The 26,017-nt window shown below is 50.0% G+C and overlaps 10 protein-coding genes across 10 annotated transcripts; 4 read left to right on the forward strand and 6 right to left on the reverse strand.

Moving 5' to 3' along the window:
- Positions 1-445: 445 nt before the first annotated feature.
- Positions 446-1,090, forward strand: Z519_01728 (uncharacterized protein; the record flags this gene model as incomplete). Its single annotated transcript, XM_016759485.1, has 2 exons — positions 446-598; positions 671-1,090. 2 exons carry the CDS (start codon positions 446-448, stop codon positions 1,088-1,090), a joined length of 573 nt encoding a protein of 190 aa, XP_016624813.1.
- A 387-nt stretch (positions 1,091-1,477) lies between these two features.
- Positions 1,478-2,674, reverse strand: Z519_01729 (uncharacterized protein; the record flags this gene model as incomplete). Its single annotated transcript, XM_016759486.1, has 3 exons — positions 1,478-1,992; positions 2,047-2,166; positions 2,221-2,674. The coding sequence occupies 3 exons, from the start codon at positions 2,672-2,674 to the stop codon at positions 1,478-1,480; spliced, it is 1,089 nt and encodes a 362-aa protein (XP_016624814.1).
- A 766-nt stretch (positions 2,675-3,440) lies between these two features.
- On the reverse strand, positions 3,441-5,630 carry Z519_01730 (uncharacterized protein; the record flags this gene model as incomplete). Its single annotated transcript, XM_016759487.1, has 1 exon — positions 3,441-5,630. One exon carries the CDS (start codon positions 5,628-5,630, stop codon positions 3,441-3,443), a length of 2,190 nt encoding a protein of 729 aa, XP_016624815.1.
- A 1,070-nt stretch (positions 5,631-6,700) lies between these two features.
- Z519_01731 (uncharacterized protein) lies at positions 6,701-8,687 on the reverse strand (the record flags this gene model as incomplete). The annotated part of the gene is made up of 7 exons (XM_016759488.1): positions 6,701-7,039; positions 7,089-7,250; positions 7,310-7,617; positions 7,681-7,815; positions 7,869-7,974; positions 8,021-8,601; positions 8,657-8,687. The coding sequence occupies 7 exons, from the start codon at positions 8,685-8,687 to the stop codon at positions 6,701-6,703; spliced, it is 1,662 nt and encodes a 553-aa protein (XP_016624816.1).
- Positions 8,688-9,475: 788 nt separating this feature from the next.
- Positions 9,476-10,856, reverse strand: Z519_01732 (uncharacterized protein; the record flags this gene model as incomplete). Its single annotated transcript, XM_016759489.1, has 5 exons — positions 9,476-9,490; positions 9,561-9,836; positions 9,898-10,181; positions 10,238-10,362; positions 10,408-10,856. The coding sequence occupies 5 exons, from the start codon at positions 10,854-10,856 to the stop codon at positions 9,476-9,478; spliced, it is 1,149 nt and encodes a 382-aa protein (XP_016624817.1).
- Positions 10,857-11,596: 740 nt separating this feature from the next.
- Z519_01733 (uncharacterized protein) lies at positions 11,597-12,588 on the forward strand (the record flags this gene model as incomplete). The annotated part of the gene is made up of 2 exons (XM_016759490.1): positions 11,597-11,762; positions 11,831-12,588. 2 exons carry the CDS (start codon positions 11,597-11,599, stop codon positions 12,586-12,588), a joined length of 924 nt encoding a protein of 307 aa, XP_016624818.1.
- A 2,913-nt stretch (positions 12,589-15,501) lies between these two features.
- Positions 15,502-17,130, reverse strand: Z519_01734 (uncharacterized protein; the record flags this gene model as incomplete). The annotated part of the gene is made up of 1 exon (XM_016759491.1): positions 15,502-17,130. One exon carries the CDS (start codon positions 17,128-17,130, stop codon positions 15,502-15,504), a length of 1,629 nt encoding a protein of 542 aa, XP_016624819.1.
- Positions 17,131-17,602: 472 nt separating this feature from the next.
- Positions 17,603-19,891, forward strand: Z519_01735 (uncharacterized protein; the record flags this gene model as incomplete). The annotated part of the gene is made up of 5 exons (XM_016759492.1): positions 17,603-17,626; positions 17,736-17,934; positions 17,997-18,129; positions 18,192-19,231; positions 19,284-19,891. 5 exons carry the CDS (start codon positions 17,603-17,605, stop codon positions 19,889-19,891), a joined length of 2,004 nt encoding a protein of 667 aa, XP_016624820.1.
- Positions 19,892-20,467: 576 nt separating this feature from the next.
- Z519_01736 (uncharacterized protein) lies at positions 20,468-22,532 on the forward strand (the record flags this gene model as incomplete). Its single annotated transcript, XM_016759493.1, has 10 exons — positions 20,468-20,675; positions 20,729-20,786; positions 20,843-20,981; positions 21,033-21,111; positions 21,195-21,381; positions 21,440-21,545; positions 21,630-21,754; positions 21,823-22,027; positions 22,110-22,225; positions 22,301-22,532. The coding sequence occupies 10 exons, from the start codon at positions 20,468-20,470 to the stop codon at positions 22,530-22,532; spliced, it is 1,455 nt and encodes a 484-aa protein (XP_016624821.1).
- Positions 22,533-23,379: 847 nt separating this feature from the next.
- Positions 23,380-24,024, reverse strand: Z519_01737 (uncharacterized protein; the record flags this gene model as incomplete). Its single annotated transcript, XM_016759494.1, has 2 exons — positions 23,380-23,622; positions 23,782-24,024. 2 exons carry the CDS (start codon positions 24,022-24,024, stop codon positions 23,380-23,382), a joined length of 486 nt encoding a protein of 161 aa, XP_016624822.1.
- Between the last annotated feature and the right edge of the window lie 1,993 nt (positions 24,025-26,017).

Genomic DNA, 26,017 nt, shown 5'->3' on the forward strand with positions numbered 1-26,017 from the left:
TCGGGCTCGGCGCCGCTCTCGGGGAAGCTTGGAATCTTGACCGAACTCCAAGATTTGGCTCGGCGTCGGCAAGAGTCAAGTGCTCCTCGCTGAGATCGGATTAGTTTCATGTTCAGTACAAATCTTGGACAGCGAAGAGCTGCTCCATCTCCATTCGTTGGTTGGTAGCGAGTTGGTGAAACGACGGATAACACAAAGACTATCCTTGGCTTTGCCTCGGCTCTTTCAGCTCCTGTCGGCTCGCCGGGCACTACAGTTAATAGGTGGTCAGAAGCTGACGAAACGTGACTTCTATATCAGTACCTGCTGCTTCGTGCAGCTGGTTACTTTTCAGACATGATGAAGCCCTCGTGCCCTCGAGCATTATCCGAAATGTCATAGACTCTTTCTAGAGACGCCATCACGGTCCTGGTCCACTGGAGGCTCACTTCCGCGCAAGTTGAAAATGGAGGACCCCAAGGCCCCGAAGGCCGAGCGCTATACGACCGAGTTATTGAAGACTCCTGGAATGGCATTTGATATTACGATTCCAGATCCTAAGGAGAGGATAGAGGCGTACATTAATGCATATCGAAATGCGGCCACGGCACACATGCAGGTACGTTGTGGGAAATTCAAAACCTAGACTTTCTTTGAGTCCTGCTCTTACTAAGTCTCCTCAACACTCTAGACATTTGATCAAGCTTTCATGCGCGATCACATAAAGATTGTAAGCGCCTCCAGCACGCCAGGGAAGACAACCGCTGTTTTCGAGATGAAAGCCGCTCCTCTCTTTACAAACCGCATGGGCAACATGCATGGCGGAGCTGTGGCAATGATTCACGACATGTGCACAACAATGGCTGCTGCACCTTTAGCAAGGAGGGACTTTTGGTGGTTTGGAGGTGTATCTAGGACTTTGTTGATTACATACCTTCGACCCGTGCGGCAGAACATGGATCTCCTCATCGAGTGTGAGGTGTTGCAGCAAGGAGCCCGTTTGTCGACAATTCGTGGCGAGATGAGAGACAAACGGACAGGCCAATTACTTTCCGTGGCAGAGCATAACAAGGCCAGCATCAATTTTATTGAAGCAAAATCAAAGTTATAACGAAAAGACGTGGTTTCATCGATACATCCAAGACGATTTCGCCACTTCAATGCCGAGAAAGATAGAGCGTTCTACGGGTGGAGGCTTCTACTTGATATTCTCCACCGACCAGCCTCCTGGCCACCCTCAATTGGGCTGCCCACTGCCCTTGAGCCATGTGACACGATATGCAATGGTTTCGGAATCCATCTTGCCTTGCAGGCAGTTCTCACAATCATCAGCAGTCACAAATTGTAGATAACTTGCCTGAACTCTTCCTCAAAGATGTACCCGCTCATCTGCAGCCTTCTCATTAATGTGTTCTACGAAAAGGACCCTAGACTGCTCAATGCTGTTAATGAATGGCATATTCCCACGAAGCCCAATTTCTTCTAGTGCCGCGCCGATTCAGGCTTTCGTGGATGTTGAGCCATCAATCATCTTTTCTGACGCTCGCACATGATCCTTGATCCACTGGATAATCAGACCATCGGTTTTCCTGCGAACAGCCGGGGAGATGAACTTCGATCCGACTGCATAGATGTGCAATTGAGCCCATTCAATGACCAACTTGCACTCCACCCCTGCAGCGCGACACAGCTCGGCCCATTTTTCGGAGTCATATCGAGCAAACTCCGCTCCTCCGGTCAAGATCAACTGTGGGCTCAACCCTTCGAGCGCTTCGGGCTGATGATAAAGTGGGTTGACCTCCGGTGAATCGGCAGGAATATCGCCTATGAATAGCTTGGCGAGTGCTGGAACGGCTCGATTAGCCACTATGAAGTAATCAGTTTCGACTGCGCCGTTCCCTCCTTCGTAGGCCTTCCCGTTCATATCGAGCCATGGCGATATCAAGACCGTTGCCGCAGGCTGAGGAAGGTTGTGACCTTTGAGCTCCAGCCCAGCAAGAACGCTTACTCCGCCTAAGTAAGCTAATCAGTAGAAGCATAAGATCATGAGTAGTATCCAATTCCCACCTCCAGCTGAATCACCCATAAAAACAATATTTTCAGGCTTTATATCGTTGTCGAGAGCATATCTGTAGACTTCGAGGAATGCATTCCTCTGTGCCGGATGACTCTCTTTGACGGACAAAGCTGTGCGACGCATTAGCTCACTGGGTCATGTTCCATCAAGACAGATAGACACACGATATTCAACGCTCAGGAAGAGGAGGTCTAGATTGGCTTCGCGCGCTTCTCGGACCCATCGCTCCATGTAGTTGACATACATTCTCGCTTCGCCGCGCGCGTAACCACCACCGTGGGCATAAATCACCACACATTGTTGCTGTTTTGTCGTAGGCAGGACAAATTCGGAAAGATCCCGAGAGCCAGGGATCAAGTAAGCGGGGACGGATTCATCTATCTTGCGAGCTCGTTGAAGAGACAATCTGCCCACTGGAAGCCTATGGGTCAGGTCGGGGAAAGTCAGCGCGGCTGATGCCAGATACGCTCGAAAAATTTGTATCCGAAGAGACTGGTATATCGGGAAATGTGGAAGCAAGACCCGTCGCAGGAGTAGTAGCAGGATCTGGGTAAAGAAGGAATAGGAGAAGATAAGGGAGCGTAAAGGATGCTTCAACAGCATAAGAAGGAGCTTCATGATGGCGTGAACCGGCTGATGACCTGATGATAATTTGACGAGAATGTGTATTCCGAGTTTTGTACCTGTTGCGAAATATGCAAATGGTTTGCAAATCTTGCTCGAACACGAATGATGCTTGCAGTGGCCAGCCTCCTTGGTTCCTAAGCTCGGTGCCGCAGGATGAGGGTGGGCTGGGGCGGGGAATTCAGCTTAGAGTTAGATCCCACTTTCCTCGGCAACCCAACGTTGGAGTTTTGTTTGTCCGAAGCAGATGTGGGGATGCACAGCCTTGCTGCCCGTGCGGAGTGAAAATGTATCCCGTAGCCTTGTGTCGCATCAAAGTCATTGCCAAGGCCGGTAGGCTCAACGTTAAGAGGAATACTAGCTACTTGGTAGAGCTCAGGTGCCACTAGTGCTTTAGCTTATAAACAAGCGTCTCCAAATACGGCAAATTTTACAATAAGGTTTTCATCACCTAAAAAGTCTCAAAATGTGGACTTTTCCTTCCTCCAATCTCTCCAGTTGTGTAAAGCTATCGATAGTCGCTCCCTGCGAATAATTCATGATACCTTATTCATGCGTGCGGCTTTCGTGCTAGAAGCGAGGGTGCCCCGCTATAACAGACAATTGAAAAGATAAATTTAACAATTGATTCGCCTGCTTTACAGTACCGTGAGAAGTAGTTCTTTGCACAGGAAATACTAGAGAACAAGTATCCAAACATTTTCCCGTCTGTTAACTTGCAGGCTATAAGCAGCAAAGGAATACCACGTCTGCCGGCCCTTCACGTGATGCGAATCTTCTCGGCGTGGGAAAACGGCTCCCTGATGACTGCGATCTCATGCTTCTTGACGAACACCAGACAATCCTCCTTGGTGCCGCCGAGGACGAACAACAGCTGACTGGTTGCGTTGTTGTAGTTGCTGCTGATCCAGTCGTCGGGGATAAAAAAGTGGCGTGTGTACTCGCCTCCGCGGTGATCTGTGGACAGTCTCCTCGCCTTTGTTGAGGGTAGAACAAGGTCGTAAGAACATACCCAGAGAGTCTTGGACAGAAATACCAGCTGCTTGCCCTCGTTGCGGATGCCGATGACGTGCTCAATCAGGTGGCTGACTGGAAGAAGATTGGCGCGAAGTGCTGCGCCAGTTGTGTCGGTGGGTTGCGAGAGGGTATCAATCGTAGCGGGATTGGGTTGTGTGAGGTCTAGAATCCAGCGTTTTCGATTGGACGATTTTGTTGATGTCGATGCCGAGGGTGACAGTGTTGTGGTCTGCGAGGAAACGGACCGGAGAAGTATTCGGTGACCTTCTCCAGACAAGCTGGTTGCGCGATCAAAGGTCATAATGTTTTCTTGGCCGCCTTGGACTGCATCAGTCGGGGATCGACCAGCCGGTATGGAGAACGAAAGGTGTTTTCCAGATCCGACTTCTTCGAGGTCTTCCCAGCTGTAATTTCGAAGCCTGTCTGGCTCCACGAGGGTTACATATTGACTAACGATGGACGGGTCTGGTGGGTCCTCGAGAAACAATCCATCATTATCGAAGGTTCGAACTCTCGACTCCGTTAGAGAGCACTGCCCTGTCAAGGGACATTCCGCAAGCCACAGACTGATTGCCCTCGTCGTGACTACAGCCATTCGTAGACATTCGGCAGTCTCTTGGAAGAGTAAGTGTACGACGGGGTGGAGAAAGACATGCCGCAGAAGAACGGCCTTGACCGACCAATCAGGGCCGAGTACAAAGACCGTAACAGTCGAAGTTCCACTGACAGATGCAAGGATTTGGTTCTTCGCCTTCCACACAAGTCTCCCTATCCATTGTTTGTCCGCGACTGTGTATAGCAGCTTCTCCTTGTTTGCGTCCCCTGGGCTGTAGATCGCGATGCGACCGTCTTCACGGCCACAAATGAATTGCTCAGAGTTTGTGATCGGCACAACGGCGGTAATGTCCACAATACCATCTTTCAGCCCCGTCCAATCGCTCGTTGCGACTGTCGGATTCAGGGTCGACTCAGAGAGACTGTCTGAATCTTCTTTCACACGGCTGACCAAAGCTGCAGGTGCCCAAAGATTCGCTTGTCGATCACGAATGTCAATTATGCGACAGCCGTCACCGCTGAAGACAAGAGAGCGTATGTTTTCGAAGGAAGATGTGAAGAGCACGTGCAAGGGGACCAACTGCTCAAAGTCATAGAGAGTAATGACTCCTTCGACACTTGCAGCAGCCAAGGTTAGACCATCAGGAGATCCAGCTAACAGACTGACAGCTTTGTTATCTCCCCTCTTCTCGATGAGACGAATATCACGGTCGAAAACTGCAAGGATGCCATCTCGGTACGCAACAGCAAGCAGTGCCACGTCAATGTTTGCACAGAATGTCATTGCAGTGATCGGTTGCTCGGTGATGCCATAGTCGCCATCGTCGCTCATTTCGAGCTCAACCATGCCAACGTCATACCGGTCTTCAATATCCGAGAGCTGAATAGGGCGTTCACGCTGCATTGTTGCAAGCATCGCGGCCTGTGCCGAAAACTCAGCGTAGCGAAGTTCGCGTCGAAAAAAAGGAAGTGTTTCCTCAGCTTCATCGGATACAACGTTTGGCCTTCTTTCGGTGGCTTCGATTATAGCTCCTGTCGCGACGTCTTGCTTGATCAGTTTATGCTGTGACGAGATGGAAATGAGGGTGCGATTCTCCTCAATAAATTCCGCCGCCAACAGAGGGTCTCGCACAGCCACTTCCCACATCTGAGTTCCTTCTGGGATCACCCACATTCTGACTCTACGGAAGCCTGCCGAGAGTAGGATTGAGCCTGTGTCATCGTACTTCAGTAGCTTGACAACAGCGCCATGACGCACAGTCCTTGATATCTGCAAAGTGACGTTGTCATAGACATGAACTATTCCATTTCTCAATGCAACCGCGAAACTATGCTTTCCGCTTGCTACTGCTGTGTACGTGGTTCCTTGGTAGAACATGCTGCAGAGACGGTCATCCCATCTTTCGTTGTTGAAACCAGTAACTGAAACCTGTCTCTGGCCCCGTGTCTGCCGGGGCTTGTCGATTGAAAGAACACTTTCTTTGGGTACGAAGGATGGCACCAACACGTATATTGCGCCCGGGAACTCCAAGAGGTGTCTGCCAGACTTGGCCACGACTCGGACGAAGTCTACAGTCCACTGCTGCAATTTTATTGTCTTTTGGGCCAGTTCTCTAAGCCTGGGTTTCGTCAAGGCGTATCAAACCCTCGACTCGCTTTGCTGTTGCAATTAGTACTCTTCTTGGTTCGGCCGCTAACTCCATCCAAGCTTATATCTTACAACTCAGTCGGAATGGCGGGGAAGTGGAAACTCTCCCCTGGAAGCCCTGGACTCCACCTGCATTGAGTCTCTGTCGCTTAGCTATTGAGAACAATCATACAGAGTCCATTCCAAAAAATAAAAAGGAAAAGAGAAGAATAAAAAAGTATAAAGAGATGGTGCCCCATAGTTGATGCTCTAGATTTACCTCCCTTTCGCCAACGCGTCTCTCTTTATGCCCGTTGGTTTATCCTCGCCGTTCCAGTACTCACTCTGCGGGAACTCAATCAGGTATTTAATGGGTACAGTTGCAATTTACTATAGAGGAAAAAGGCTGATGTATTTTGAAAAGAGGTTACCTGCTACATCACTTCAGGACGTGTGGTATGCGATCCTTTCAATGACATAGTGCCTTCCTTATAAGCGTTGAGATCCCGTTGCCTCGGTCCTTCCAGCATAAATTTTGAATATCTCCTCAAAGAGCCGAAAAGCGTATATATCCCTTCTTGGCGGGTGATCCAGTTATTGAAGTGGTATGCCCGTCAGGAGAATAACATATGAACAGTTATGCTTTCCCAAGCAGGTCCAACCATACCAAGGGACCCTTTCTCAACATCCCGCACCTCTAAGAAGTTTCGCGGTGTAAATGTGCGATGCTGACAGCAGTCTAATTATCCTGAAGTACTTTGCCAAGTCTACCCTAGAAACCTCTCGCTTTGTTGACCCAACCCTTTCAGCGGAATAGGAGATTACAAGCGACTTCTGACGGTAGATGACTTCGCACGGGCTCTTTCCTGATCTCTCAACATTCGCCGTAGAATTTTACCGGAAGCACTCTTGGGAACCTGGTCGACGAACTCTACACCACCCCCCAGCCACTTGCTACGGCTTTTCTTTTGGCGCACAAATTCTTGCAATTCCCGTGCGGTCTGAGGCTCAGGCTTAGCCTTTTCGCTGAGCACGACAAATGCCTTGGGCAATTCCCCCGAGTACGGATCGGGAATACCAATGACAGCAACGTCCACGACTAGCGGATGGCCAAGTAACAGATCTTCCAGTTCTGCCGGAGCCACTCCTACTCCTTTAACCTTCGCGGTGTCAGCTACCCTGACTGAATTTATTGAGCCCGGAACATACCTTGATCATTTCTTTTAGCCTGTCCTGAACTAGAAGCAGACCATTCGGAAGCATGGAGCCTATGTCACCCGTGTGGAGAAATCCTTCTTGGTCAAATGTCTCCAACGTGGCGCTTGGGTTGTCAAGGTAACCCATGGTTACCTGAGGGCCTTTCGCCCAGATCTAAAGAACCATCAGCACAAGATTCAAAATATAATCATCTCACTGTCACATCTACTCACCTCTCCGCTGTCGCCCTCTTTGACCTCCTTTCCGGTGTCTGGGTCGACAATTTTCAGCACCGTTTCCGGGACAACGGCGCCTACGGTGTGAGCATTCTCATATGTTTGCAGTGCGGGTGGTGTCAGAGTAAGTGCGCTCGTGCTTTCGGTCATTCCCCATGCCTGTCGTATCGCGATGTGCGGGAATCGCTTCGCAAGTTTGTCTACGATCTCTTGGGCCAGAGGCGCGGCCCCAGTGTTGAACTGCTTGACCAAGGGCAAGTCATGTCCAGCTGCGATGGGATCGTTGACAAGCCTGATTAGAAGGGCTGTTGGCCGAAGAGTAAGCTCAGCTCAGGTGCTCCAAATTCCGAGGTGCGAAGGGGCCTTACGTGGAACAAGCCACAATTCATCGCATTTGTATTTGGTAATCGTGTCCATCATGCCTTTCATGTCAAACTTCGGCATCAAGACGACTTCTTGATCGAGCACAATCGGCAACTGCAAGATCTGGACGAGCCCGGTGACTAGCGTGTTCTTAGTCGCATCCTGCGCAAATACTCCTGGAGACATAACTTACTGTGAAACAGTGGCAGAACTCCGAGCAAAACTCTTGGAAGATCCTGTCGTCCAAGCGACTTCATTTGCAGGATCTGTGCGATCACATTTCTGTGGGATATCATGACCTGCACCACATTAGTCATTGCACGGACCAGGGGCCAGCACGCTTACCCCCTTGGGCCGACTTGTCGTGCCAGAGGTGAAGCTCAAGTACGCGCAGATTTGGCCGTTTTTGCTTCCCTGAGGAATTGTGAAAGGCGTCACAGCCACACCTGAGTCTCCCTCTTCGAGTAATCCCTTAACCGAAGGTAAAGTGCCAAACGCTTGTGACTGCGACCGAGCTGGTTCGAGAAGGACAATTCGTTCCCTGTCAAAACCTTGGGTGACCGCTTTGAGTGAACCTTGATCCGCAAATACCAGCTTGGCTCTCGACGCCTTCATGATATAACCGGCTTCATCTGGACCATACTCCGGCGAAGAGCCCGTAAAGACCACCCCCAGCCGAACCGCCGCAAACATCGTGACAGGGTACCATATCGTGTTCGACGCGAATACGCAAACTCCATCTCCTGCGCGCAGGCCGTATTTGTGGTACAATATGTTAGACAATCGAACTGCCAGGCGTCGGATATCATCGAAGGAGAGGAATTGGTCGGTCGATGCGTCGCGAAAGCCTCCTGACGGCTTGATCCCGGGGGATGTATGTGTGGTTTCGAATAACCATGTCCATATAGTTACGTTGTCGGGTATTGCTGAGAGCGATCAGCACAAAGCCCCGGAAAAAACACTGCAGTGTATGGTTCTTACCCGGACTCAGCTTCGATCCTTCGTACGGCATATTGAAAAGACCAACGTGTGGTTGTGTGCTCAACAATCCAAGCCACTACACGGGCAGCGTAGGCCTCGAGAACAGCGTTTCGTTTATTGGAGCTCTAGGTGTTTGAAGCCTACCTGCCAGCACGGCCAAACGCGCAAGAATTTGTGCACAACAAGAATTTCCAGACAGACTGAGGTCTAAGCACCATCTAGCGACTGCTCATCCATCGCGGACCAGGCCAGAAGCCGTGATCCTGAACCTGAACCCAACCTCTCGCGTGGCTGGCTATCAGTCAAGACCTCGGCTAAGAGGGGTGGCAGCACCCATCGCACTTGTTATTTTCGGGCTTTGGGGCAGACTTGACGCAGAGAGGCTGACATGAATTGTCTCACGCGAACCCCGCATCCTTGGATTGGATAGGAGTTGACTGGCTTCCGCCTGTGCGAGGCCCACAATAGCTAAGCTACGAAGAGATGGGGAGTCGGTGGGGGAGCGCATGAGATATCCCTGACTCGAATCAACTGACACAACCAGCAAGAGCATAACTTTTGCTGCCAATCCACCCAAAACAGAAGCCCTAGAGAAACGAGCAGTCTTGTCGAAGAGAAACACATGCGCCTCGCAGTTGGTATCCCCTCGAACGTCAGAAGAAAGATTAAGGCTCTCCACCAGCCTCGTCGTTCAGGTGTTAGGTTGACTTTAGCCGGGTAGTCCAACTCCCCCCCTCCTTTTTCCCCTTAGCCGAAAAGAAATTCACCAATATTGAAACAAAAAATGCAAGGCACATTCTTAGCCTCATTTGCTAATACTTAGGGTAGGTAGGGCTGTCAGTATGTTAGCAGAGTACCATCTCAGTCCTAGAAGCTGTGAAATTCATCTTGCTGCTTTACATACCGGCTGTTTTGGAGGGGCATTGACCCAGGCAGCCATTTGATACTGGTGATTATTTGCAGCAGTAAGAGCAAGATTGTATGGCTGATCGCCCCTGTAGTTGAAGAGAAAGTTCATCGGAAAGAGAGGATCAAAGACGTATGCATTCTGGATCATCTTGATGTCGTCTTTGGAGAGCTTGACGCGCAATGCTTCCGGCATAGCTTCGACATGCTCAACGGTCTGAACGCCAACGATAGGAAAGACGTAGGCGGATTGCTGGAACAAATACGCAAGAGCCTGGTTCAGAGATTAGCTTTCTTCCGGTGTTGAAATTTGAGGGCAGCTGGTGACTTGCCACTGCCTGTGGCGTCGTAGACTTGTCCTCCGCAAGCTTCTCTAGCACTTCGGAGACCTTGATGTCAGCTTCCCTGAAGGTGTAGCCTTGTCGAGCATCCGGATCCTGCTCCCTTTGCTTTCTTTGTTCTGCTGACATTAATTGGCCGCCACCCAAGGCTGCCCAAGGCACGATCGCCATGCCTTGGTCCTCGCACATGGGAATGATTTCTGCCTCCATGTCCCTAAACGCAGCATTCCATCGTCCTTGGTAAACAGAGAATGGAGTAAGACCGTGGCTGCGAGCGTCTATGGAGCCAGGTTTAGATCACCGATGCGGTAAGACGATGGGCCAAAACACTTACACGAGTTGGCTTTAACCACGACCCAAGCAGGGGTGTCTGATACCCCTAGGTAAAGGACTTGCCGGGCCATAACAAGAGCGTGAAGATGGGTCATTACCTCCTCCACGGAAGTTGCAAAATCCCACCTTGAGTTCGTCAGTATCGGCTACGGCAATGGAATATTCTCGCACCAGTGCACATAAAGTATGTCAATATAGTCCGTCCTCAGCTTCCGTAAGCTGTCTCTGGTGGATATGTTCATACTTTTTGCAGAATTCCCTGTGAAATTGCTCTGCATTGGCTCCTCGTTCCGTCTGTAGGCTCGATAACCGGCAGAGTACTTTGTGGCAATTACCATTTGGTCTCTGTTATTTCGTAGCTCCATCCATTCTCCAATCAGTCTCTCGGAATCCTCCGAGTTATATGTGTTGGCTGTGTCAATGAAATTACCTCCCAGAGAAAAGAATGCGTCCAAAAGAGCGAAGGGGTCTTCATTTTTCCCAAAAATTTCCCTCCAGGCGCTGCCAATGCTGATGCCACCTAAGCACAAAGGGGAGACTTTGACTGATGCTGTAGGAGACAAGATGCGATGATATGCCAGCGGCGTCAGTGGTTTTGGGGGAGGTGCAAAGAACGCCATCGTGGAGTTCGTAGAGGGCGTAATAGTTGGTAGGTCAATATATCGGAGAGAGAAAAAAAAAGGATAAACGTATGCTCGTGTACAAGGGGAACGAGTGAAATATATTATATACTCAGTGAAATTGGGGCTAAGGGACAAGGCATGCTATATGCTTTAACACTGACCCAACATCTGGGCACGGACCAGCAACATCTGGAGCTCGAATTTCAAGGCTATTCACGGAGTCATCGAACACATGCTGAAAACAATCCCCACAATTATGCCCAGTGGTTCTCGGTGAAATTTTGACTGGTGGCTTTGATGCAACCCGTCGCCACCCCCCGGCCCATGACGGTAAGGTCATAAGCAGTCTGCATTAGCTTGAAAGATTCCATGGCGGCCGCTCGAATCGCGCACAGCCTGCCAAAGCCAAAACCGTATCCGCGATGCTTGCTGAAACCTCAAGTACAAGTATATCGGTATGAATGACGCTATTCCAGCATCAACTGCTGCAAGTCATAAGCAACCTGCAGCTTTTGCAGCCCCCCTTGCCTCGTATCCCGGCTACCGTTGGATGAGGCAGCCGAACGGATGACAAAGGTTCCTGGATTGGCTTTCCATCCGCCCCAGGCTCCTACAGGTACAATGAATTTTACGTCATCAGATGACCATTTCCGCTAATCAACCTCCGCCCAGTGTCGAACACAGCTTCAGCCAACATCTAGTCTTGTAGGACTATCATCTGCCTAAAAATTGGCAATATGGCGACAGCAAATACGCATCAGACCATTGACCAGATCTCATTCCCCACCATTCTGCCTTTCAATCAGCAAGTCGAAGTACGGCATCTGGAAGAAGATTGGACTGGCGTCACTGATCCCGCACTGCGTAGGAAATTGCAAAACCGCTTGCACCAGAGAGCATGGAGTAGGTTTGGCGGCTTCTCTCACACAGTCTTCCGTTAGTAATGCTCCAGCTGATGTCCTGCTCCATAGGACGACGCCAAGCTCGGCAGGCCAAGGCTCCAGGCCTGATCAGCGTCCGGAAGCATGGTGTGGCATACCAACGGCCAAAATATCGGGACGGAAGACCCAACAAATCCAGCTCCTCCAACCCAGTTCCCGCGGAGGCATTATCAATTTGTACTATCGGTGCTTCTGCGGTAAGAGAAGTGTTAACCCGCTTCGAGGAAGCCATACATCAACATTCCCTCCTTGGTTCACCACGAACCGATCTTCTCCTCACACTGGTCAAATTCAACGTGTTTCGGGCCCTCTTGGACAATACACGCGCTCTCGGATTCACTTTGGAATGGCTTGAAGGAGACGCCGTCTCTCCCTTCTCCCAAGTCGGATTTGACCGTCTTATTGATGAGTCGCCAGCAATGTCGACTTGCCCTAGATATCTCAAGCCGACAACACTTCAGAACCTCATCGAACACCATCCATGGATCGATCTCTTTCCAATACCAAGAATGAGGGATAACATTTTGCGAGCCGATCCATCCTTTGATGAGGATGCGTTGTGCCACGACATGGTAGAAATTTGCGGAAGCCCCGGCGAACGGTCAGGTCTGATCGTCTGGGGAGACCCATGGGATCCACGCAACTGGGAAGTAGGTGAAGATTTCCTTAAAAATTGGGGTTGGGTCATCCAGGACTGCTGGGAGCTCTTTGCCGCAACAAACTACTGGCGAGCCCAGAGAGGGGAGGAAAAACTGTTTCCAGATAACGATGAGTGCACCGCCGGTTGAAAATTCTAGCTGGTATAGCTACTCAAATATCTCATGAACAATCACCCACCGTAAGCATGGTCTCCCGCTGAGTATTGCAACCTGACGGACTTGGTTCACTACGGGTGACAACCGCCTCGAGAACTGAGTTCGGATTCATTCGGGGTGAGAGAAGATATTACCTCAGGAATGCTGGAAATCCTCTCTGCCGTATGCAAAGTACTTGCCCGAGCGGGTTCGCGCCTTGTTGTGGAGCTAACCCAATCTCTTGAAAACGAGATCTTTCATGCGACGGCCGTGTATACATCCTAGTTATACTTATCTGACAAATAGGACACTTTCCATTACAGAGCCAGCGCCGTCCTCAAAGTGTTGAGCCTCAAGGGAGCTTTCTGTGGTAAAATCGACACTGGATATTTCATGTCAGGCGGCAGAGTGTGAATGCTTGAGGAAGCCAGACCCAAGCCTACTTCCATACAGTTTCCCGGCCGGCGTCAGGCCGTACCTGGGTTGTCAGCTCAACGAACTCGTGCCTTTCTTGTCACAGTCACCGATGACTGGCAGGCCGAGCCCAGTCATCAGCGCCGGGAGAACAAATTTCGGCATTCCACCTTGTGGAGGTCCCAATATGTCGTTCGCTGATTGTCTCATTCGACATCCTCGACGGCTTTCTGCTCTCGACTTTTGCGTTGTGGCAATCACTTTTTGACCTTCCAGATCTTCATTCAACCACAGGCAGTGGCATGGCCGTCGTTAATGCCCAACTTTCAACACTTCACAACCGGCTGCAGCCTCCTTTGCGGCACGAGATCACGGATTGTGCCTCTTAATAGAGGGAGACTTTGGCTCGTAAATGACGCGGGTAACCAAGGGATTTGTATGAGTAGATGAAGAAATGACGCAAGCAGGAGCCTAAAACAGCAAGCCAGAGACTTGTTATGGTTATGAAAAGGTTGGTTGACTGAAAATCTATCTGAGTAGCACGAGGTTTACATAATACTCAGTGACCGGCTCTCAGGGTGCCGCAGTACCAAGACCCACTGGTCTGGATCTAAACAGGCTAGTATTTCGGCTGTCCAACGCTTTCCACAAAGCATATCGACGATTTAATTGGTAGGAGAACTACCCTGTATGTAACATGCAGTTATTGACTCGCTTAACTAACATACTGACCCCGTGTACGTGTATCTTAACCCTCTCAGATAATGTGGACCCCTTGGTCCTTTTCCAAGAGGTGCATGGCAGATACTTCGGCTGCGTTGTGGCTGATTCGAGTAATGAAATGACGGCTATTACTCCAACAAGAACAACCACTTTTTAAACGAGCCAACTTCGATCCGCAACGGCAGCATGATGGAATGTTCACCATCCGCTACCACTCGTGTCAGCGAACTCCAGAATCTCTGCTTACCCGTCACAGTATCACGAGCTGCCAACAACAATCCTGCACCAGGAGATGGGGAATCACAACCCCACGAGGCGCAATCACTGCCGCCACAAGACGCTGGCACGGCAGCTTGGCGACTGCTCCTATCTGCCTTGTCTTTGAAGCTCTACTCTAGGGATTCCCACTCTCGTTTGGGGTCTTCCAGAACTACTACGCCCAACTTCCTCAATTCAAAGATGATTCTTACGTCTCTGTCATCGGCACCGTGGCATCTGGCCTGACCTACATGGCGGCCCCGATTATCATTCCTTTCATTAAGTGATTCGCGAGGTGGCGACTGAGCATGGTGTGGATCGGCTGTGCATCGCGGCAAGCTCGAGCTTGTAACAAAGAGTCGCACTGATTGCAACTGGAGGGTCCATCTGCCTCGGTCTCATCGCAGGCTCTTTTGCCACAACAGTAAAAACACTTATCCTCACACAAAGAGGTCCGTATGGCCTAGGGTTCACGATCTGCGAATATCCTGTTATATCCATGATCAACGAGTTCTGGATCGCTCAACAGGGTATGACTTACGGTCTTGTATGTGCTGCTTCTGGCGTCTCCGGGGCGGTATTCCCATTCGCAGTCGAAAAATTCCTTGTGCGATATGGCTACCAGACGACATTTCGAAGTATAGCGATTGCCTTATTCGTTTTGACTGGGCCGTTGATACCAGGCTTCAAGGGCCGCCTGCCAGAGAGCGAAAGCAGTGCTCCTTGCAGAACCAATTGGTCATTTCTTAGGACGAATCTCTTCTGGGTCTAGAGTGGCAGCAACCTTGCAATGGGCTTAGGATATTTCTTCCCGTCACTATATTTGCCCTCGTATGCAGCAGCGAATGGAATGAGATCCACGCAAGGTGCTCTCTTACTAGCTATCATGAGCGTATCCCAGGTCCTGGGCTAGATAACCTTCGGCTACCTTTCCGATCGAAAACTGCCACTCAACATCCTCACCATTAGCTCAATGTTGGTCGCTGGCATTGCGGCGTATACGTGTTAGGGCCTGACGCATAACCTTCCTCTTCGCGCAGTGTTCGCTGTCATTTACGGCTCCTTTGGAGCCGGATATACTGCTTTATGGGGTAGGATAAGCACGAGAGTCAGCAGTAAGCCTACCACTGCGTTTACAGCTTTCGGCCTGTTGAACTTCGGGAAGGGTGTCGGGAATGGGCTTGCAGGACCGATTGGGGTTGCGCTGTTGAAACAAGGTGTAGTCGTTGAAGATTATGGAGCCGGTAAGTACGAGAAGGTTGTCCTGTTCGTGGGACCTGCAATGGTGCTTAGCGTCGGAATCGTTGCAATTCAAGAGCTACAGTTTGCAAAGCCGGCGATCCTGCTGCGACGGTGATGGCCTACTGTGTTGCGGCTGCCGGGGTCCCTGGAGCAAGTCTTGGAATTGATGGTAAATCGAAGGGAGGCTTAAGTTTGCCAGATAGAATGGGTGAGAATTAGCCAACAGTTTATTCCACTACCTAATTTTTATTCGTGGTTATGAATATCGTTTCATCCCCCAGACACTCCTTCGAGTAGAAGCAAAGACACTCCTTGCCGAGGCAATGAGAATGACAATGTTGTACCGGGGCCTCTCGTGCCAATTTCAGTTTCTTCTTCTTCCAGTGTCGCCAATTTGGCAGCCTCGGACAGTTGCTTGTATTCTTCCTTGGACGGTTGTTGTGGAGAACCCAACGATTTCCACTTTGTGTATGCATTACTGTGGTGCTCGTCAATTCGATAGTGTCTCATTTTGCCGCCGTGGGCTGGATTCCATTTCAACCCCTGCAGAGATATCTCCACTTTTGCCGCCTCACCTGGTAGATCGTCGTCATGATAGTGCCAGACGAAGATGCTGAGCTTGCCTTCATTCAAGGTCGTAGCAGCCCCGATATCGGGTCTTTCTCGCACACTGTTTTCGAGAATGCTTTCCAACGGGATTTGTGCGTCGCTCTTTGTCTCAAGACGTGACCCGCCCATCTTCGCAAACATTCTGAACACATTCAAAACCGGCAGATCGATATTGTTGGTTGCAAGAACTCGAAATCCAGCAAAATACGGTTGATTCTCAAACTCGAAAGCCCAGGTAAGAGCCCCCTCGAGATTCACCCCTTTCTTGGCTGCAAGGTCTTGTTTCCGGATAAAACTAGCCGCGGTGTACGATGAATACATGGTCCCATTCCTGTATCCGAGCTGCGGACCCTGGGCAGCAGCGGCACCTTCAGGGTCGGATTCGCCAATAACGATGGGCTTGTCTTTGAGTTCCGGGAACTCTGCAATGACGCCGAAAGACTCGTCGATAATACGGAGCTGTCGACCAACATTCATCCGAACATGCTGAGAATGTTCAATGAACTCGGGCTTTCCTTTCGCATGAAACGAAGTGAAATCGAGGGGAGAGCCTGTTTTCCCAGTGACAAAGTTCTGGCCTCGCAGGCAGTGCTCGAAGAATTTGCGAAGGTAGTCCGGTCCCCCATCTGCTGTCTCAGGACCACCCACGAATGCCGTGGGCAATGCCTTCCTCACATTTTCGACAGTGTAGTCGTAGAGCTTGCAGAACTCTTCATGGGTTCCTTGCCAGTAGCCGATGTTGGGCTCGTTCCAGGTCTCCCAGTACCAACTCTCCGCTTCGGCTTTGCCATACTTATCAACCACATGCTTCGTCCACTGATACACAAGCTCGCCCCATTTCTCGTAATCTTTGGGAGGATATGTCCAGCCAGTGAAAACTTCTTTGTACGAAGCCGTGGGTGTCCATGAGTGCTGATACGGCTGGGGATTGGTTGACATAGCCTCAGGCATGAAACCAAACTGGACGTAAGGCTTGACATTTCGAGATAGCCAGGTATCGTAGATCTTGTCAATGATAGTCCAGTCGTAGATGGGGCTTCCGTGTTCATCTTCGGTGTAAACGTTCGTGCTTCCCCATTTCAAGGCATGGACCCCCTTGCCAGTGGTGAATTGATTGTGCACTCGGAAGTAGACTTGGTCACTTCCAAGTTCTCCCAATTTCCGGATCAACTTTTCGCCGTCTTTCATATAGACATAATTGGGTTCGTCGCACCCGAAGAATCTGTATATCGGTTTGAATTGTCCCAGCTTCTTGTCCCCATGAACGGTAATATGCACATTGAGTGGCATCTTGATGCTTTACTGGCAGCTTGAAGGGGACAGATACTAAACTCCAGCCTCCAGTCCACAGCTATTACATATGTACCGATTACAGCAGGTTCCTTGGGCTCCTCCCACCGGAAAATTGCCTCGAACTCGCGCTTTTGTCTACTTAAAGTTTCCACCAGAACAGGATTGATTTTGAGCACAGCTGCTGTGGTTTCTTTTGTTGACCACATTTCCGCTCCCGCTGCAACAACAACAGCCACCCCGAGTCGTGATTTCGCACTTCCCCCGATCCTGCATACTCACTCCAAACGACAACGACCTCGGCAAACATCGCGCGGATCATGCGGAGAGACATGAATGGACAGACAATTCACAGGACCTGCGTCGCGCAGGTTTGCTGCAAGCACTGAAATCATCTAACTTGAAAAGGGTTTGTGATTGTCCTTTTTAGCCTAAAATCCCTGTACATACCCCGGCTCCAAGGGACTCGATAATGGCTCTAGAGTACCTCCCACAGGTAGCTATGCCTGGGCGGAAGCCGATTTGTCGCAACACACAGGTCCAGTGAAGAAGCCGGTATCCATTTTCGCCTGAATCCAAAGATACTACTTAGGTGCTCTAGGTAGGGATCTTCACAGCTCTCTCTTGTCGATCACGGCGACCTTCCGGAACTAGACAACGCTGCACCTGGCTACCTCACTGCCACTCCAAACTCCAGCAATTTGGAGATTGAGGACAACGCCACTGCAAGAGAACATTTCGGCCGTCAGCTTCTGATTGAAGTCATCTGGTATGTTAGGATGATTCCTTACAAGAGCCGTGCTTGTGAGTGTTCTCGAGCTTCCCCAAAACTAAAGGACGGGCAAAGAATGCTTATAGCCACAAAGGTACAGAGTGTAAGAAGCACAAAGTCCGATGTGACCAGTCTCCTGGACAATCAAGCTGCGTACGATGCGGAAAGTATGGCTACCGTTGCGTCAGTAGTAACAAGCTGGAGAGAATCATCGAAGACGATCAAGAGTATGTGAGATCCATCATCACTGACCGTGTGAGGATTAGCCCTAAATCATCAAACCCTGAAGCTGGAAGAGAGGGGCCGATACCAACATCATCCAACTTCAAGCTGCAGTGACGGAACTACTCCAACGAAATGGCATGCCGCCATTGTCTTCATTCCCTGCCAGCCCTATGGAGATGAGCAACCGCGATCGTCTCAGGCTGGGCTTTGCTGCTGGTGCTACCAAAGACAATCGAGAGGGTAGAACTCGGGAGACCTCACAGGAGCCAGCAGCAGAACAAGAGATTGTCTCTGCCCCAATGCGCAGTTTGTTCGAGGTTACCAAGCTGAGAAACATTCGAAGTGACGTGCCGCAGCAGAGGACTACAAGGACCCCGGAGGATGATCTGATATCTCGTGGCGCCCTCCCTCACTATGTGGCCAGGGAATTGTTTTCATTCTTTGACAGGACCATGAATCATATCTTGTGGGGAGGAATCGCTCTTATTCACCGAGACCTCGAGTCTGCTCGGAGATCTTCCTCGCTCCTTTGTGCAGCCATCCTTGCCGTGGCAGCCTTACACATTCCTCAAGGGGATGAGATTTTTGAATTTTGTTACTCCGAGTTTGTGTCGTTGGTGTCTGGATCTATCATCTGCCGCGACCACAACCTTGACGATATTCGCGCTCTTTGCATCGGCGCCTTCTGGCTCTCGGATCTCAGCTGGAAACTATCCGGGGTGGCTGTTCGCATCGCAACCGAGCTCAATCTCCACCAATCTTTCCATAAGATGCAACGAGGTGAGCCTGATCAGTATGAGCGAGCGCAGTTATGGTATCTCCTCTACGTTTGTGACCATCACTACAGTATTGCATATGGTCGTCCTCCCGTCATACACGACAATGCGGCAATCAAAGGCTATGAAGCCTTTCTGAATGCTCCAACGGCCGGGCCAGCCGATATCAGACTGATGGCTCAGGTGGCCCTGTTCATTATTCTAACCAACACATATCACATCTTTGGGTCTGACAGCCAACAACCACTAGACGAGGAGGATTTCACTACTTTAAGAGCATTCTGTCTTGAAGTGGAAGAATGGCGGATGAAATGGCAACCTAGAATAGGTGAGATATTTCTGTAGGACAGCAATGACTAGAGAGAAAACTGACAGGCCAGCGCCGAACCCATATGTTGGCAGTTATCCGTCGAAAGGCGTTGTACTGCATTACCATTTCGCCAAGTTACAGCTCAACTCTCTTGCTCTGCGGGCGATTTTACCAAGCCATCAGTTCTCTCTAGATCGCAGAGAGGCGGCCAATTCAGCTATTGCTTCTGCTATGTCCACCATGAACTTGGTTCTTCATGAGCCCGATATCCGCAATGCCGTGGCCCATGTGACTCTGTTCAAGCACACCATGATAGCGTTCGCTGCCGTCTTTCTACTCAAGGTTGTGTGGAGTTGGAACTCCGCCTCGCTCAATATCGAGAGACGTCAAGTTTTGGACCTTGTTCAAGCCGTTGTGGAATTGATGTCAAGTGTCCAAGCAAGTCGAAGACATTTATGTCGCCACATTGCCACTGGATTGAGCAAGATGATCTCCAGACTGAAGACCAAATTTTTGGCCCAATCACGTCGTGATGGAGACGATACTTTCAACATCACCACGGTTATAGATGACAATTCCTACGGTTCAATCAGTGAGAGCGTCTCAGATGCTTTTGGGTTTGAAGATGACTGGATGCTCACATCGTCTATCGACCCATTTTGCTTTTCAATTACATGAAGCGTCGAGTCCTTCGATATTCGAAGGAATGTATTCACTCATTCTCAGATATACTGTGCTCCAGTGAACAAAGTCCGGATTAATACCAACCAAGATCTCCGACTCTTCTACGCTTTTCACGTATTTGATCAATCAATAAGCTCATGTACTGGACTCTGTCCTCAACAGAATCATCACTGGTGGATTTGCCACAGTGCCTCTGATCCATCAACATGAACTCCCCGTAGAGAGGGGGTTGCCGATTTATCCCCCGGGAGTGTGGAACCTCGCACTTGCTCCGAACCAGCAGATCAGATGCTCGGAGTTTCTGCGAGACTCACGCCATTTCGCCGACAGAATCAGTATAGTCACAAGTATAGAGTTTCCCCAGACGGTTCCCGGCCCCCCGCATACAAGCAGCCTCGCTGAAACGGGCTATAGAGTCGCATGTATCCACACCACCCACACCACCCACCAAACCCCTCCGACCTTCACCCTCGTATATATGACAGACCTTTCCCTTGCTAGATGCTACACCGCAGCTTTATTCCAGACCGCAGTCCCAGGCAGTAACAGAAATCTGGTTCTGGTTCAATCATGGATTCGAAATCGTACCCACACGTCGAAGAGCTCGAGAGCTCTCCCTCTCGTGACCTTCAAGCACGAGCGGAGGACCTGGTCCCGGAAACTCCGACAGCAAAGAGGAATTGGAGGAGCTACATCTGGGACTCGCTTGACAAGTCTCCAGAAGAGAGAAAATTCGTATTCAAACTCGACTGCGCTCTGTTGACTTTTGGCTGTCTCGGTAAGGTCTTTCAAAAGTTGAGCAACAAGCATTTTGATGACAGTGAATCGCAGGATACTTTATTAAATACCTTGACCAAGCAAACTTGAACAATGCTTTTGTTTCTGGAATGTGAGAATAGAAAAGAGGATAATCTTGGTAGAGGTGCAGTCTAACAGCTAGAATAGGAAAGAGGATCTCAACCTTTACGGCAACCAATTGAACTATATGCAGACGTGCTATTCTGCAGGATATGTTATTGGCGGCCTACCTACCAATATGATTCTCACACGCGTGAGGCCATCTATCTTTATTCCATGCATGGAGGTTGGGCCACACATTCTTTTCTTGCGCATGGCAATCATTCACAGTTTATAGCTTCTGTGGACTATTTGCACCATGGCTTCTTCTCGAGCACGAGATGCTCATCAATTCTACGCCATCCGTTTCTTCGTTGGTAAGCCTCAAGGATTACTTTGTTGCAATGTGCATGTGTTTTGAAATCCACGCGTCCAGACATCGTTACTGACTTTGACCCAGGCTTGTTTGAAAGTGCACTCTATCCTGGCATGATATACATTATTGGATCTTGGTATCGATCGGATGAACTAGCCAAGAGGTCTTGCATCTTCCAGGCCGCCTATCCCATTGGTACCATGTTTTCTGGCTATCTGATGGCGGCCGTCTACCACTTGGACGGCGTGGGAGGTCTTCGTGGCTGGCAATGGTATTTGACACATTGGTTATCCTCCTTGAAACCTCTCTCCTAACCGGCAAAAACGCAGGCTATATATCATGGACGGTGTCATCTCACTTCCTGTGGCTATTGCAGGGTTTTTCATAATACCCGACTTTCCAGACATCACGCGTGCCTGGTATTTCACGGAACAGGTCAGTTCAGGACCCAGGTTCTTGGTCCCGCAAAACGAAAACGATATTTGAGGCCTAATATTCTAATTTCCCATTTGAAAACAGGATATCGCTCTGGCAAGAAAGCGGATACAACTAGAAGGGCGAGCAACTCGTCAGCCATACACACGAGCCAAGTTCTGGAAGATTCTGACTTCATGGCACATCTGGTGTCTCATCCCGCTTTACGTGTAAGCAGAGACGCGTCTCTACCCCCTTGCTGCTAGTCTGTCAGCTAACACCAAATATTTCCAACAAGCTGCTGGAACAATGGCGGTGCTTCTGGACAACCAGTCTTTGCTCAGTTTTTGAAGGACTCGACGAACCCCAAATACACCGTACCACAAATCAACAACTATCCCACCTCGACGTACGGAGTGCAAGTCTTTTGCACTCTGGTTTTTGCCTGGACGTCTGACTCTGTCTTGAAAGGTCGAAGATGGCCCTCGATAATCATCGGAGGTGTAAGTCTGAGGCAAACAACCAAATTTCCCCATTCACGCTTCTACAGATTCACGGACCCGAGTCTAACAGCCAGTTTGCAAGATCTTCAACATCGTCTGCTACATATCACTCTGGATATGGGACATCCCTGACGGCTGGCGATGGGCATGCTACATTCTGATGGGAGTCGGCGCAGCGCTTGCTGGGATCATCATGAGGTAAGAAATAAGTACCCGATCTGCGCACATGGTTGTTTCTCTTGCACTGAACACTGACCTGTTTCTTTCCTGTAGTTGGGCTCACGAAATCTGCTCTGCGGACAATGAAGAGCGGGCCATGGTCACCGGCGGCATGAACCAGATGGCGTACGTGATCCAGATCTGGCTCCCTCTGATCATCTGGCAGCAAATCCACGCTCCGCAGTATACAGCCGGATTCGCAACCGTCTTGTTTATCGGTGGCCCGGCGATGATCGGGTTGGCCATACTGACCATGTGGTTGCACAAGAGAGAGAAATACAAGTGAGTCGCGGATTTGTTCTTCGCTGATTGACTTTTCTGTGTTGATTTTTGCATAGTAGTATTGAAATGTGACTGATGAGATGCACACAGGTTGGCTGCTCAGAGAGAAACCAGCTCGCAATCGTACTCTACTGGGAAAGAAGCAGTGGTCTAGACATGGTTTAGACCAACGAGGAGACCATATTGCTATTTCATGCGAAGTCCTTCACGGCAGGGCGCACTCACGTGGATAATATGCTGAATGGACATGTATCAGCTTCTGTCGGCGGAGTTTCGCTGCGGTCTTCCACTGCTACGACTTGCGAGAGTGGTTGAAAGACATTTGAGTATGAATTGCGAACATATGTGTGGTTCCTCAAGCCGCCAACGAGGCAGCAGCTTAGCCACCACCGTGACAAGGCCTGCGAAAGGCCGTGTTCCCGAGATAAGGATGCAGTCAGTGAAAAAGAATGAAAAAATCTCGACAGCAAGAAGTGGATCTTCAGTAGGACTTACTCGACCGACGATGGGCGGTAGATTTGCATCTTTTGGAGGGGAGAAATGTGGACAAACGCAACACAAAGAAGCAGGGCTGACGGTTTAAGGTATTTTGGCATCTAAGATCCGTATATCTACTTGACATTCATCCATGTCGAGGACGTTCGTATGTTAGCATCGGCGCAAAGCTGGTGGGGTACATCAAGGACTCTCTACGGTGCGCAGAAACTGCGAAAAGGGTCCTCAGAGACAGCCCTACTGTCTAGAAATACGCTTCGCATCTAGAAAGCACCGGTCTTCTTCGTGCATTCCATTCGTGTCATCAACTTGGTAATCCTCCTTATAATAATAGTCTTTGGTGGCGGGATCCTCTTCTACATAAGCTGCCCCTCGTATAGTTCTTCGGCACCATAAACCACATTGTCCAGTCCGTCTTCTGCAACATAACTATCCTCGTCCATTCCCAATTCCGAAATATACACTTCCACATCTACGCCTTCTCCTGCAATATAAGCCTCCTCATCCACACCCCCTTCTGTAACATGGTTGTACGAAGGGTCAACAAATGCCGTCGTCTCATTTAAGCTATCGCCAGCAGTATAAGCGGCGTCATTTTCCTAAATGTCAGTAAAGTTCAAACTCTGACTCTAGTCAATGAAGACAGATTGATCAATGACGCTGGGCTGCTCTGATGAAGCCGTCGCTGATTGCGCAAGGATGTACTATGTGTCGTGCTGTCGCCCCGAGAGCACCTAGTTAGAGCCATTCTGTTGAACCATGGCAATCAGCGCGGGCACAATATCTTGGCTGTCTTCCGGCTGCTGGATTTTGGCTGGATTCTGTTTTACTATATCTGGCTGTAGAGGGTTCGCGGGGGTCTCTGTAGAGTGATAGGATGATTGGCCGACGTTAAAATTGGTGGTTTGTTGGTCCTGGTGGAGTGCTGACTCTTGCGAGTAAGAACCAAATTGCAAGCCCATCGGATTGGCATATGCGTGAGAACGGGTCGCTGTGAACATGTTTTTGCTGATTGAGGGATGAGTCTTTGAGACGGACGCCTCCCGCCAATATTGAGTGCCAGCTCACCTGTAGCCTGTACGTATGGGGGAGGTTGGCTGAATTATCAATGGATAATGTGCCTTGCACTTGAACTGAGACTAAAGTCGCGGCTCGTTGTTGAAGTGTCCTGGTGCCTAGGCCTAACGTATGATACTGTTACACCTTTGTCGGCATCGGTTGGCTCGTGCTAGTGGATATTGAAGTAGCAGTTACAGTTTGTAAGTAACACTGTTTAACAGCGTTGGGTAAAATGGGGGTAGTGGACGGCTGCAATACGGCGGCAGACTTTTCCTTGCATCGCAACCGGAGACAGGGAAGTTGGCGATGGCTTCGCAGGCTTGACTGCGGCAGCCGGTTGAGCTGTAATCTCGGCGCTCTCGATGGTGCCCTGAACAGCGTTAATAGTCGTCTGGTCAGTTTGGGGAGCTGGGGAAGTAGTCACTTCTGATCTGGGAGAAACTGCTGGCCGAGTTGTATGGTGTGAATTCAAGGGTCCTTGCAAGCTGATCGAGGGCTAGCTCAACGCTGAATCTGCAGCCATAGAGGGTTGCAGCCTGATTGATTTATGTGTTGACACCCCAGGAGGACCAAGGTGAGATAATGGCATTGAACCTGGCACCGACGAAGCCATTGACATGCTTCTCATGTCGATCTGCTGCTGCTGTTGACAGCCGTACTTGGGCACTTGGTAAGTAACTCCAAGTCGAGCTTGCCCAGCGAGGGGCGCGACCCAATTGGATTTCGGCTGATAGTTGCCCTTCTTGTCAGCCGCATCGACCATTTCACCCATTATACTTTTGACCGCTCGGCCTGTCTTGATGCCGAGGGCACCACCTTGAACAACAGCCTTCTTGGAGACTTCTAGCATCTCTTTGCGGCACCTAGAGTTTGTCCAACTGTCTTCGCCTGTCTGGCAGCCAGGCTTGTCCCAAAGACGGTGACGTGTTCCGTCGCAGAAGTTGTTTGAGCTAGATCGGAGGTGAATCTCTGAGGAAGGATACTTGCAGGAGGATTGTTCCTTTCCGTGAGGAGAGTGCAGGGATGTTCAGATCCAGGTACAAGCAGTCTGCTCAGCACTCATACTCATCGTGGCCGGCGCTTTTTGCAGCAAATGGATTGGAGCTGGCCGATTTCGGACAACGTTCTTTTTCGCTCGAGCTGTTGTGTTGGTGAGCGCTGTTGTGGTAGATCGTGGCTGGACCTGAGGGGCTCGTCCAGGCTATTCGAAGCAGCAGGTCTGTGTTTCTAGGTGAATGAAATCGTCTTCCCATCTTGTGTTTGAGACTTGATCCACCCAGGTGGAAGGACTCGCACAAGTGGCTTTGTCCACGATTCTTGACCCGTTGCAGGATTGCAGTGAAAAGGCCTGCCCGAGCCTGACGGATCCTGCGTCTCTATCTAGCCCCAGGGAAGTGCTGTACGCGGAGGTGAAGCAGTCACTTTGGATCCTGGTTTGACCAGCTCCGAAAAATCATCGCTATAGTCTTGAGAGGCTAGAAGAGACGTTTCACCCATTCTGTGGTGGCTGCGATTTAAAACAAAACGAGAGTAAGGTAGAGAGGGAAGGAAAAATAGCCCACCTTGGGGGACTTCAGGTTGCCCATTTCCAGCCCCGTGAGCTCTCGCATATCAATATCTGGCATTCAGCGCAAGACTCTTTCATGAGAACCAAGAAAACCATGGTTGAAGTGAGCAGAAGTGATTGGGCTGGAGAGCCAAGTCGCCCTCAGAAAGGAGGGCATGCTGCATAAGCTTAGGGTCAGGACGGGTCTGGATGTCTATTCGCTGGCTATATGAAGGGGTAGACGCAGCCAGCCTTAAAAGAAAAAATCCATCAATGAACAGCCTGGAGGTGAAATTGAATGGCCAGAATGGCACGGTGAACTGAAGGATGTTTGTACTGAGTACCGAGTAGTTGTGTCTGATATCGGCACCAAGTTCTTCCGATCCGAA

The sequence above is a fragment of the Cladophialophora bantiana genome (assembly GCF_000835475.1).
Source record: "Cladophialophora bantiana CBS 173.52 unplaced genomic scaffold supercont1.2, whole genome shotgun sequence".
NCBI lineage: Eukaryota > Fungi > Ascomycota > Eurotiomycetes > Chaetothyriales > Herpotrichiellaceae > Cladophialophora > Cladophialophora bantiana.